The 13,768-nt window shown below is 44.6% G+C and overlaps 1 protein-coding gene across 4 annotated transcripts in view; it reads right to left on the bottom strand.

Moving 5' to 3' along the window:
* PCNX2 (pecanex 2) overlaps positions 1–13,768 on the bottom strand; it is a 306,833-nt gene that overhangs the window by 45,416 nt on the left and 247,649 nt on the right. For all 4 annotated transcript variants that reach the window (XM_064594619.1, XM_064594618.1, XM_045877819.3 and 1 more), the window contains 2 exons: positions 13,259–13,317; positions 9,121–9,336 (listed from right to left, as the gene is read on the bottom strand). In XM_064594619.1, the coding sequence (XP_064450689.1) occupies positions 9,121–9,336; positions 13,259–13,317 (275 nt within the window). The remainder of the gene's footprint in view (positions 1–9,120; positions 9,337–13,258; positions 13,318–13,768) is intronic.

The following is a 13,768-nucleotide window of genomic DNA, read 5'->3' as shown; positions in this document are numbered from 1 at the left end:
GCTTCCCACGTTCATTCTGCAAGAGCCTTCCAGGTTTCACAGTTGCTAAGGCAGTTGATCATTCAAGAAACTAAGCTGCTAACGGTGGTGATACCATCTTAAGATTTAAGAGCACTTTCAGGTAAAACTTCTAAGTTTCAACAACCAGAGAGATTTTTAAAAAATGGTTACTTATTCTTTTCTTTCTCTTTCCTCCCTCTCTCCCTTCCTCCTCCCTCCGTCCCTCCCTCTGTCCCCTCCAAGGCAGTGTGGTGTACTGTAAACGTCATGGACCTTGGGGACATCCACATCCATGTGCTTACCCCTCCTCCACCACTGTGGACTGTGAAGCCTGGAGCAACTTACTGAACCTCATTCCCCCGATTTTTTTATGTCTCAAGTAGGAATAGTAACACCTGCTCACTTTATAGAGTTATTATAAGGAATATCCTAGAATATTATGAGGACTATAATTAAAGTGCTTAGTATGGTACCTGGCAAAGAACTGATGCTCAGGAAACCTTGGACGGCTTCTAATTTCTCCCTCAACCAGTATTTACTGGGCATCCTGCATGAGCCAGTCAGCACACTGGAGGAGGGACATGAATAAGACAAGGAGTCTCAGCCTTTGAGAGCCTCACAGTCTAACAGCACTGGGTTGAATCAATATTTCACAGCCTGCATGAATAAAGAACTGCATCTATAAACTTTGCAAGAATACTGAAAATAGGGGTGCCTGGGTGGTTTAGTCGTTAAGCGTCTGCCTTCGGCTCAGGTCATGGTCCCAGGGTTCTGGGATCGAGCCCCGCATCGGACTCCCTGCTCAGCAGGAAGCCTGCCTCTTCCTCTCCAGCTCCCCCTGCTTGTGTTCCCTCTCTCGCTGTGTCTCTCTCTGTCAAATAAATAAATAAAATCTTTTAAAAAAAAGAATACTGAAAATAAGATTTGGTTTTTAGATTATGACTTATGATTTTATTATCAAGACCCAGACACTGTATGTGGCCACGTGTCCGATATCATGGTCACATACTGATCTCCATGATCTAGATATACAAGGACTTAAAAACAAACGTAATTTTCATCACGACTTTGTTCTAAATAAGAGGACAAAGTAATCTATATTGATGTGGTTTCTTGTTTGAACTACTGTATGAGCAAACACTGGAAGTATTTGGTCCCATGGGAATGCATATATGAAACCTAAATTATATTCAAATTCAGGATCATTCATTCTAAAGAAATACTGAGAAAAGAATAAATTGACAGAAAACTGTATAGTTAGACAACTAATAGAAAAGGTAAATGTCCACATAACAGCATGCATTTTTTTTTTAAAGATTTTATTTATTTGTTTGACAGAGAGAGACACAGCGAGAGAGGGAACACAAGCAGGGGGAGTGGGAGAGGGAGAAGCAGGCTTCCCGCGGAGCAGGGAGCCTGATGCAGGACTCGGTCCCGGGACCCTGGGATCATGACCTGAGCTGAAGGCAGACGCTCAATGACTGAGCCACCTAGGTGCCCCAACATCATTGATTTCTGATATGGGTTTCCAAAACCCCACTTTATCAAATGACACTAATATTTCCTAAGACCTCCCCTTAGAAAATTTCTGGAAAACTAATCTTGCTGTGATAAAAATGTAGCAGTCCTGTATTAATGAGGCTAATGAAATCTGCATACATAACTAAATTCCATCTCAGTAGCCCCAAAACTTCCCTGCATGTGACCCGGTCTTAGATGATAGGATCCGCTTCATCACCCTTGAGAGAATGTTGCTTTATGGCAGTTCATGTCATCTGCCATGGGGAGCCCAGGACCCCCTATAGCCTAATTGCCATAGCATTGGACAAATCACATTTTCTGACCTGATCTTAACTACCACCCGACTTCCACCCAGGCCACAAACTCTGGAGATCTTTTCACTGTGCCCTCGGGAACTCATGATCTATTCCTCAACTTCTCTGCATGTTCTCCTCTTCTCTTTGGTGCCTATTGGAAAGCTGGCTCTCCCTGTCCCCTCTGCAGCTCTCCCAAGTGGGGCTCATCCCTTGCTTCTCAGGGATGCTGTCAGACCATTCTCTCTGTCTACCCCGCACCATTCTCCCTCATTGCCTCCTTCCAGGGCCCTCTAGATCACTCCAAGTCCATGGAGATTCTGGCCCGGGGTCACTCACACTCCTCAGCATACCTCTGGCCATCCCTCTTGAGATTTCAGGATCCACAGAGATGCTCCTTCCAGCATCCGGGCCCCTGACTCCCACTCCTCTAATGATCCCATCTTCCACTCAACCTCAGCCACTCATTTCCATGGCCATGACCCTAGGCTGTGATTACCAAAGACTGTCTCCCCCTGTGAGTGTTAGTTTCAAACCTCTTGCTCTCCTGCAACCACCCCCTGTCTTTCCAGCTCGTTTCCTCTAATGCTGCAACTTCAACAACCCTGACACCTTTCCTGGATCCAGAAAGCCCTTCACCGGGTCCTAGTTCCACCTCTCTCATACCCTCACTCCTCCTCTCTCTCAGCTGGCATTCCGTGGCCAGCCATTGCCATCATCATCAGACCCTTACACACGCTGTCAGTTCCCCTGTCCTTGGTTTATCTTATGGCACTCAGTCGACTTGGTCTCAATCCCGATTAAGCCCAGCTCTGCCCATGAAGCTGCAGGTGGCTTAGGGGAAAACACGAGCAACCTTAACACATCTTCCTTTAACATCACAATCCCTGACCCCACGGGGGCTCTTCATACTGGCCAACTGTACTCCCCCTACTCCATCCATTCTTCCATCTCACGCCCATCTTTTACCTGCATCTGGGCCATATGTTTCCCTCCTCTCGACGAGCTACTATGGATTCCATCCTCCCAGCCCTTGGGATTCTATCACTTGCCATCATAGCAAGCCCTCCTCTTCCCTTTGCCTGAAATCCCTCTACTCTGTTTCACTGCCCAGTCCTATCACCAGCTGGTGCACTAATGCTCAGGGGTGCCGACCTTCTCTGTGTGGCACTGTATTAGCAGGAAGTCTGCAGCCGTGATCTCAAGACTGGGATAGCCACCAACAGGACCTACTCCCTGTGGGAGAACTATACTTGGACTCCAGCAGAGGACAGGTTCAACTTCCCCCAAGTGCATCATATGGTGGAAATATTTTATACCTCCTGAATTGATGGACCGTCAGAGCTGGAGAGACACTAAGAACGTAGAAATCACACCAAAGTTCCAATTATGGAATCTGAGAGGCCAAGTAATCTGTGATGCTCTGTTAAGTATCTTGTTATCTTAAATATCTTTTGGTTGCTTTTTTTTTTTTGGCAACTAGAAAAATAATGTGGAACTTTTGAAAGGATGTGCCAGTGACCAAAGGCATTTTACCCCAGTTACTTGGTGTTCTGTAAACTAAATAAGCATTACAGTACAAATCCAAACAAATACCCAAAAGAAGAACGTAAAATTTTCAGGTAGAAAGAGATGTTCTGGTTAAGAGCTAGACAGTCATGTGCGTTTGCCTAGTTCCAACACTAACTAGCCGTGAGCCTGCAGAATGTATTCACCTCCGGGCTCCTCACTTTCCCATTTTTTAAGCGGGAGGAAGCAATGGGATTGTGGCCATTCTGAGGGTAGGTGTCATCTTCACAGGCCAGTGCTCTGTCCCTGGCTCGGAGTTCACATTCATGTCATAAGAGACTCCTTCCAGTGCCTCTTACTTTTGGCTCCTACTCCTGGTTCTTCCCCTCTTCAGACAGTATTTTTTTTTTTTTAAGATTTTATTTATTTATTTGAGAGAGAGAGAATGAGAGACAGAGAGCATGAGAGAGAGGAGGGTCAGAGGGAGAAGCAGACTCCCCACTGAGCAGGGAGCCTGATGCGGGACTCGATCCCGGGACTCCAGGATCATGACCTGAGCCGAAGGCAGTCGCTTAACCAACTGAGCCACCCAGGCGCCCCCAGACAGTATTTTCAAGTAGCCTGGTTTCTCTTGCTTACAGCACTGTGACTCCTCATTCATTTGTCTCCCCTTCTAACAGAAATGGGCAAACCCATCAGCCTGGGTCACCTGGAAGACTAAAGGAGAACAGAAATGGATTGAACTGATAATCAACTCTTGCTTTTCCATTTTTCTGTATCCACCTACAGTGATGGTTAAATGGGACTTAAAATCCAATAGATTCCATTTCTTTTGAAAAACCTTGAACTTGGTGCCCCTCACACTGCTGGCCTTCTAAAGGGCATTATCTATTACCTTGACTTAGATTTAAAACCAATGATTAATCTGTCAAGTCTTGAATGGTTTCCTGAAAGCCTCCTTGGTTAGGGAGATGCAAGTAATACTCATAAACCCAAGAGCAGCCAGGGCACCACAATCCCGTTTTTTTACATTAAACAGTAAAGAATTTATTTCTATTCTAGGATACATGAGCCAAAAGGAGCAGGACAGAAAAATGTGGCTTCCTTATATGTATTCTTAGTTTGAACTGGTTTCAATCATTCCCTACAGTACCAGCCAACAGAAAAAGGATGTGTCATGAACCTTAATTATTTTTTTGGGCTATCCAGGATCTAAATCTCTATTGTATGTTTGGGAAATTACCCAGTATGCCAGACTAGCTAACTCCTCACCAACTTTTTACTTTTATTTTTTCTCCTGGGTACTCAGCTAGATAACATCTCCTAGCTTCTCTTACAGCTATGTCACTTCTAAACAATAGAATATAAGAACAGATGATGTATTCCAGGTTTAGGCCTATCCCAAAACAATCTTTCAGGCACTCCTCCACTCCCTGCCAGCTTCATGTTGAAGCTCAGAGTGACCTCAAAAGCAATGTGATAGGGACTAGGCAGAGCTTCTATTAGCCAGGATCCTTGATGGTGTGGAAGGGAACCAGCCCCTACCCCCACCACCTCCTCTCAATGATCGGATTCTATGTGAGTTCAAAAAGAAACATCTGTTGTGTCAGTCACAGAGATCTGGGACTTAACTATGACAGCAGCTAGCATGACTTCAACCAACATACTCATATGATGAGTCCTGGCAAGAGGCAGTGGTAATCTTCCGCTCTGGGAACTAAGAACTTAGACACCCTCTTTCCAGGCCGCCCTTGCATCTAGAGCATATGCATGTGGTCTCTGCTTCATCCATGAGCTGCACCCCAGACTTTGACTAATGTGCTGGTGACACAAAGAAGCAGATGCATGGGACGTATTCTGTAAGGGAGTTGGTGGCAGGGGCTCTTCATCCAGATTCAGGGGGTAGCAGTGGCAGGGGCAGCATCCAGGATCCAGGATCATAGTGTCAATAAAGCGAGGGTAGTGCCCAGGTCCCCAGGATGTGACTGCTTCATGAGATCAGTGCTGTGGTGTGATTTTAGACATGGCTCTTGACTTACAGCCACCAAGCCTGCTTTTCCAGCCTTCTCAGAAAGTCTGTGTCCCGTGCAATATCTTCCAATAAACCCTTCTCCTGGTTAAGTTCCCTAGAGTTGATTTCTGTTGCTTGCAATTAAAAACTCCTATTGATACAACTGCATCCCTTGCAGTGAGAAATGGACAGGTGGACTTCTTGCTCCCTGGCCATGGGAGGTTGTCTTCCTCTTCCTCCAGGGTGTGTTATTCATTTCCTAGACTCAGTCTGTGCCGTGAGCAGCTCACATTTCCACTGACAGCTCAGTGTGCTTCAGAGAGGAGAACCAGCACAGCTGGGTTTTGACTGCCCCAGGTCATACTGAAGTAGGTCAAAATTGACCAAAATAAAGCCTGCTATTTGGGAAAATAGGGAATTGAAGAAAAAAGTGAACCACTGAAGGTGGATCTTAGAAAAATACTCAAGGAGGAGAAAGAAAACAAGATCTTCCCTGGGAATACTGTAATATATATTGCAAAAAGGTATAAAAAGGAAGAGTCATTTTAGGTCAACTGGATCCCTCCTGCAACTACAACATAACTTAGATTTTTGTCCTGCTCTCTTAATAGCACTGTCTTCTAATCTACAGCAGAACTAGGTCAAAGAAAATATATGGCACAGGAGTGAGCACTATCGGGGCAGGTTAACTGGCGTTTTGTTCCCAAGACATCATTACTAGGCTTAGGCCATTCTTATAGGCAGGTTACATTTCTCCTGTAGTTGGCAGGAGGGAGAAAAATCACCTAGGGGAGACCCTCCTGGGCAGTCTCCCCAAACACAACTGCCTCTGTCTCAGGCCCGAGCACACGCATGTCAGCTCTGAGCCTCCTTCTGGGTTCTCCTGAGGCAGCTTCAGGAGGCTGGTGTGTTGTTCCAAGACTGGCCCCCAGTGACTCCTGCTGTGTGACAGGGTCACTTTCTACCACATGAATTGGAGCTGTCCTTGGGGATGGCTTTTGCCAATAGGGCATGGTGGGAGTGACATGGTGCCTGCCCCAGAGACTGGGCCATAAGGGCCTTTCAGTGGCCATGTTTCCCCTTTGGAACATCGAGACCACCCAGACCACACCTAGTCCAGCCCCCTAGACACTGAGCAGCACCCGGAGGACAGCCACGGGGCCAGAGTAGCCAGCTCCAGATGAAGCACCTCGGACCTTCCAGCCTGGTTCATCTTCCAGCTGAAGGCAGCTACCTGAGGAACCCAGGGTGAGTACAGCAGAAGAACCACCAGCCACCCACACAACAGTGTAAAAGAAGACATCCTTGTTGTCTTAAACCATTACATTTTGTGACGGCTGGTTACGCCCTCCAAAATGGTATGGGGCGAAGCCCAAACACTCAGGGTGGTGGGTCAAGAAGAACGCCTGTTTGTGATATGCGGGGCTCACAGGCAAAGTACTGCACACTTCTAATGTCCAGTTAACTTGGAAGCCTTTAAACTCAAGCATCAGTTTGCCAAAGGAGCTGTAAGTCATATAGCTCTTGTGATAGAAGCTCTAACTCAGGTTAAACCAGACTCACTTTAAAAGTTCTTCCTTTGAATTCCAGAAAAACCTAAAAGCTCTCAAAATAGACAAGTCTGTTGCATTATTGTACTACCTCCTGCAGCATTTTCTAGCATTTGTGCAAAATTTCAGGGAAAACACGGCTTCTCCGTTTATTCTGCAGAATTGGATCACTACTCCCTTGGTCCAATAACCTTTTCCAAAATAAGTTCCCTGAATTCAATTCCTAAAATTTGTAAGGGTGCACAGAATACATGCTTAAGCCACAGAACCCACCAATCTAAAAAAAATCCTCTCTTTTATACAAACTTATTTAGGAATGGTAATACAAGTAACAGATATTCACAAAACTAATGCTTAGCACCAAAAGGCTTGGTTAAAGAGTTAGGTAATTGTGTTAAAAATATAAAATAATGGCAATTTGTTCTTGGCTAAAAGGTGTGTTTTTGTCACTGTGAGGTCCTGGATGGTGATGACCTGGCTCCTAATCATCTTTCCAGCATTGTCTGGGACCCCTTTCCCCCAAACCACCTGGAAACCACATCTGGCTACTTTGCGCCTCTTTATCATCATGTGCTCTCCTCTCCCCTCCAACTGCAGCCTCTCCCCTGCCAAGCTGACCCACAGTCCAGTCTGATCCCAGTGCCTCTTCTCTGGTCCTTGTGGGGCCCCATGCTTGGCACTGCCATGATGCTTATTGCTCAGTATGTGCCTCTTGTCGGCAAGGCTCCAAGCTCCTTAAGGTGGGGCCCTGCACTTTTGTATTCACAGCACCTAGCCCAGTGCTTGATAAATATCTTCTGAATGACTATAAGGCTCTTATGTCCAATTACATGACAGATCCACTTAGATGAATCAAGGGCATTTAAAAAGTAAATATCCAACATGGAGCCCTTGATGACACTCTCAAACCCAAAAGTGCCGTTCTTCCTCTAGGCTTCCCAGTCTCAGGAAAGGCACCTCTGTCTACCCAGGTGCTCAACCTGGAAACTGGGGAGCATGCTGAGCCTCCTCTTTCCCGCACTCCCCAACGCTGAGCCCAGCCCTTCCCACCTCTAAATCTCCCTGTACTTCTCTGTCTCCCCCTCCTCTCCTGTTTGGGTGACTACGAGACACTCCTAATGGCTCCCCATTATGCACAGAATAAATGCAGCCTCTCGCCCTGACTGGGAGGCCCCACATGCCTGGGCTCCCACCCCCTCCTGTGCCACGCTGCTGCTGGCCTGCTAGATAGCTCTGGTCACATCAGGGTTCCCCGCTCATCCATGTAGCACTCAGAAACTCCTAGCCCACAACATCCTTCTTCCTGTTCGCCTTCCCTGGCCACCCCATCTAATGTAGCAGCATCTCTGCCCCGCCCTCTGCAGTGATGACGGTCACAGACTGGATTTGCTTCCTTCGTAGCACTTTCCACCATTGTGATTAGTTTGCTCATTTGTTGACTTGTTTGTTTTCCACATCTCCTGCTGAAGGTCAACACCACAAGGGTAAGAGTCTTTCAGGTCACGTGCCCACAGCACCTCCAGCATTAGAACTCGGCCAGACACAGAGGAGGTGTTAGAAAAACATGTACTGAATGAGGGAATAACCAAAGAACACAGGAGAAAGGCCCATGAGCACATCTATTATGCTAATCCCTGCACGCTCCACCACTCAGCTCCAACGGCGTATTAATGGGAAAACTAGGGTCATGCTTTCAAGATTCAGGTCAACTCAATAACTGCAAAGCAATAAGCATCCACCTCGTGCCCGCATATACATGACCTCATTTAAGTCACACAACTTTATGAGGCCGCCATTCTTCTTCTTTTCTCATCGTACAGTTGAAGAGAAAAAGCTAGACACGGAACAATGGCCCACTACAGACCACAACACCCGAAACCCACAGAAGTAGGTTCTGTTTCAGGCCTGGCTGACCCCACATAGAGCCCACGCATGCTCCACAACCTCCTGTCACTTCTGAGCTTTTCCCAGAAAGATTAAAACCGAAGTTTTGACTCGCCACGCCATAAGGTTTACATCAGATGACACGTTTCACCTCATTACTCCCTCAGATGACTGGGATGTGTCTATATCAGAATACACAAATAAAGGCAGGTGTAACCAGCTCCCTCATCCTCCAACTATAGGACAAGCATTAAATTCTTGCTCTTTCATGGCATCTCCTCATGAAAGCTTTGCACGATAATTAATTGAGGCAACCTGCTTCCAACACCTTCCACAATGAAGAGATTCTTACCTCGAAATTCCAGTCCTCGAAGCTGAAAGGTGACAAGACCATTTCCAATTTCAATCAGGTGAACAAAAGCGTTGAGGTAGTCGGAGGCCAAAATAAAGCAATCGCCAGAGCTGTAGTTACCCCACCGACCAAGAACTAAGTCTCCACACAGGGACTCCTGCAGGGCCCTTGTCAGGTGCTCATAAAAGATGGAATTAAGATTGTTGTCATCATTCCCTAAAGACAGAACAAGAAATAAGATCAGTGGGTACTTACTCCTATACACGCAGACCTAGGAAACTATGAGTTGTCATTTGGTCAAGGGTAAATCAGGCTTTTTAGATACTTTGCCCATTTTTGTTGACTTTGTGAGACCCTCTTATTTTTTTTTCCTTTATCATCTTTCTGGGCAGTCTCCTCTATACAGATGGATTAAATTATTGTCTTAATGCAGATGACTTACAAATTCATACCTCCAGGTAAGGTCTCTTGTCTTAAGCTCTAGACCTGTGTACCTACTTGTTCACTTAACATCTGTTCTTGTATGTCTCAAATGCTCCACATCTCAGCATGCCCAGGTCGGGCCCCCTTCTGTTGCCTATTTCAGCAATTGGTACCACCACCCAGACAGCCATAACCCAGGGATCTCTGTTCCCACTCCTTCACACGCCAGCATCTCAATTTTACTTTCTTCAATATTTTTTGCATCTTTTTACCCTTCCCCATTTGCATTACCCCTACGTTATTCCAAGCTGCATTATTTCTCACGTGGGCAGCCACACTAGTCTTATGACTCCCAGTGCATCTTCATTAGGACCTACCACCTCATCTATTCCCTACAATTCAGCCAGAATGAGCTTTTCTAATTGAGAAGTTGAATGTGCTATCTAGGACCCCTCAACCCCATCACCTTCTAGCCCTTAGTGGTTTTTCAGTGCTCTTAAGATAGAAACAAGTCTTCTTTGCATCACCTATAATAGGATCCCATATAATTTAGCATTCCCAGGTAAAAGCTAGGACAGTCATAGGTGTAAGTTAGAAGCAAACCTAGGATATATGGACACACAAGGGGCACGTGGGATCTGCTCCCTATTTCAAACTCCATCCTCACTTCACACAAACATCCTCCTCCTTTCTCCCTTATGCCCAGCATAGAACTTCTTCCAGTGGAGGGACTCACATGCCCTTCCCACCCTGGGCCTTTGTAGACACAAATCTTTCTGCCTGGGTTGCTCTTCCATTCCTCTCTGGCTTTTGAACACTTACTATTCTTCAGACCTCATCTTAATGGCTACTTCAGGGAAGCCTCCACTGACCACTTTGCTGGGCCAAATCCCCTATTACTGGCTCTCGGCACCATGATCCTCAGCTCTGAAGCACTTGTCACAGTTGGAATCTGACTTTCGGTTTTTGTGTATATATAGTTATTTGATTCACATTTGATTTTTTCCAATGCAGTGGAGAAAGTAAAGTGAGGAAGACATGACATGAAGGAAGACAGATCTATGTCTGAATTTGCTTATTTCTGTGTCCCAACACTGGCAGAAGTCCTACCGTGCAAAAGGGACTAACTAAATATCTGTTGAATCATAGATAACACCATAGGTCCTATAGCCTCTTTAAGAGAATTTTGTTTTTAAGAACACACCTGTCAAGTAACTCCTGGAGCTTTTTGAAATCAAAGTCATTGAGGAATAGAGACAATAAACAGCATCAATTCCATATATGCTACAATATAAATGATTACTACTAGTATTATATGTTATATACAAATACATGTTTTTGCATATTATATACACATAGATACATCATACAGATGTCATTTACTGTTTTTAAATTATATATATAATTCAGATTTATGGAGGGATAATTTATGTAGAGTAAAATTTATCTTTTTTAGTGTGTAATCTTATGAATCTTAATAAATGCATAGTCATGTAACTGCCAATTAGAAAGATGCATTTGAGATTCACCCATATTGCTGTACCCAGCAGTCTGTTCCATTTTAGTGTTGAGTAGTATTCTGTGGTATGCGTGTCCTAGAGCCTGTTTATCCATTCATCCATCGGAGGACATTTGGGTTGTTTCCAGTTGTAGTGATTAGGAAGAAATCCACCCAAAATATTCATGAGCTGAAGTTTATGTGAATGTAGTTTTGTTTTCTCTTGAGTAAATACCTAGGAGTGGGGATGCTGTTCTCCAAAGTGGCTGTACCATGTTTGTAGCCCCTCCAGCTGCAGTGATTGAGAGTTCTAGCTGTTCTTCATCTTTGTCAAGACTCAGCATTACCAGCAGTTACGTGTTTGCTTGTTTAATTGTAGCCATTTGAATTAGGTGGATAATGACACCAAGAGAGGAGTGAAGGAAGGGTACAGAAGAGGAGATGGAAAGTTGTGGGGGGGGTGGGATTGGAGGCTTATGGGTATTTCCTTTAATCTCCCTTCCACTCCCTCTATCAGATCTCTCATGATGAAGGACAGAAAGATTTTAAAGAGAAGACTGGATAAATTTGGACGTCCTCCTGCTCCGTGGTCTTGTGGGTGGAGGAAGTGCCAGGAGGGTCTGGGAGAAATGTTTACATTCAGTACTCTTATTTTAGGAGCCTCTCATGTTTGGGAGTAAACTTCTGGCTCTGGAAAGTCAGAGAAGCAGAGTCTCCCCAAAGAGGAAATGCCTAAAGCTAAACTCAAGGCTCCCTTCTAGATTGTCTTTTGGAGTGGAGGCAGCATCAGAGAAGGTCCAGATGAGGATTGCAGATCTGAACAGAGCTCCCCTTGCTCTGGACCCTGGGGAAAGGGAGCATGATTGGGGGTGCAGGAAGGTGAAGGCTGGCCCCTTCCTACATAAGGAAGAGCACAGATCCACCTGTAAGAAATCTCTAAGATAACACATTAAATTATAAATATCCTTGCTGGGCATTCATGACAGTTGAAGACCAAATTGAAATTAGGGCACTTATAAACCTAATTATGATTAACAGAGAGAAATAAACTGTTCTGTGGGCTGAGTCATGTCATGTAGTCTAATGAAGTATCAGTATGCTGAGTCTTCAGTGCAGATGAAGCCTGCCTGACCTGCCATTCAATTCACTTTCAATGAGGAATCAGCATGCATCCCAAGACCTTAATTAGAGATTACTTTGGGTCTCCGCCACTTTTAAAGGGAAGGCCTGAATGAGAGAATTAATTTTTGCTTAATTGTTCAAACTGTTTGATATTTAAATAAAACAAAAATGGTTTCAGCCACCGAAGTGGAGTCTTTGTGGAAAGAACACCTTGACCACAGATCCATGTAATTGGATTAAAATGAGACAACAATTATGAATAACTGGAGGGAAGATGCACTTGTGAAACTGTCCATATGCCTAATGTCAATGGCCCCGCAATGTCACAGAGTCCCATAGTTGTGCATCACCCCCGCCAAGTTGTACTGACGAGTTGAACTTTAGGTCAACAGAAAATAAACCTCTCTCTCTAGGTATTTTCCCACGTCAAATTACGAGTTCAAATTAATCATGTATATGCAATTCAAATATAGATAATGACATGATACCACTCTTCCTAGCCAAACCTTTTGGCACAGGGGAGAGAGTGAAGTGGATAAAAATAGAGAAGAGTTAAAATTTGCCTTCTGATATGATGAAAAAAGAGGTAGAATGGTTAAAAATGAAACAGAATACAGAAAGCAAAAAGTAAAATAATTTCCTAGAAGGTAACTCCTTCCATAGCTTAATGTTGAACAAAGTTTCTTAAGACTTCTGGATCTTAGATCTGGGAATCATTTGCCTTTGAGGACATCACAACACTGACGATTTTCCTAAGAATTTTTTTGCTACAAGAACAAAAGCAAGGTTTAGAGTCTGTATTTGCCTTTTGTCACACAAACTAAAATGTCTTCATTGACAGAGTCATTCTATACTGAACATGTACCACATCAATTCTAAGTAATGGAAAAAAGCATTACCAAACCAAATCAGGATGTTTGGTCAGTCTATTTGTATAGTTTTATTTTTCCAGTCAGCACATTTATTACTGAGACATACATCATCTCCACAGTGATGAAAAAGAGTGAGTACTCATTTCCCCTGTTTGGATTGAAGGAATCCATCTATATAAGGAAATAAGGAGTTTAAAAAGAGAGAAGGAAGGTATCTTCTTACCTGGATCCTTTTCAATTTGGACCACCAGTCTCGTGTTGGAATTATCCACACGCCGTGTGCTAGAAGGGACCACAAAAGGGTAAAATTTCACAACTAGATCATTACAAAGGACAGAGAGTTGGTTTACAGAATTGGCTGTGTGGTGGGGAATGCAGGGGACATGGAACTTACCAGTCAGGGTGATTGCTCCTATGTGACATGCTGCAGGAAGGAAGAGGGGTCTCACAATAACAAAGAGAGGGAAAAGTACAAGAAACACAGGGAGGGGAGAGATGATGACAACTCAGGATTGGGAGACACTTGCTTTCAAGCACTGGGCGCATTCTTATAGGCCTCTCTTCCGTTGAAGCACAAGAATGAAATCGGCTCTTACAAACTTAAAGAAGAGAGATGGTCTGTAGCCATGGCAACAAATGGCCATCAGAATCAGTTTTAAATCTCTCCAGTTATGACAACTCACCTCCGTTCAGAGCCTCAGTAAGCCAGCCGACCCATGTGGCCCCTTGCTTC

The sequence above is a fragment of the Mirounga angustirostris genome, unplaced genomic scaffold (genome assembly GCF_029215605.1).
Source record: "Mirounga angustirostris isolate CCGP_5_RB_7025 unplaced genomic scaffold, mMirAng1.0.hap1 SCAF_6, whole genome shotgun sequence".
Taxonomy (NCBI): Eukaryota; Metazoa; Chordata; class Mammalia; order Carnivora; family Phocidae; genus Mirounga; species Mirounga angustirostris.
This window is presented reverse-complemented; position numbering and strand designations above follow the sequence as displayed.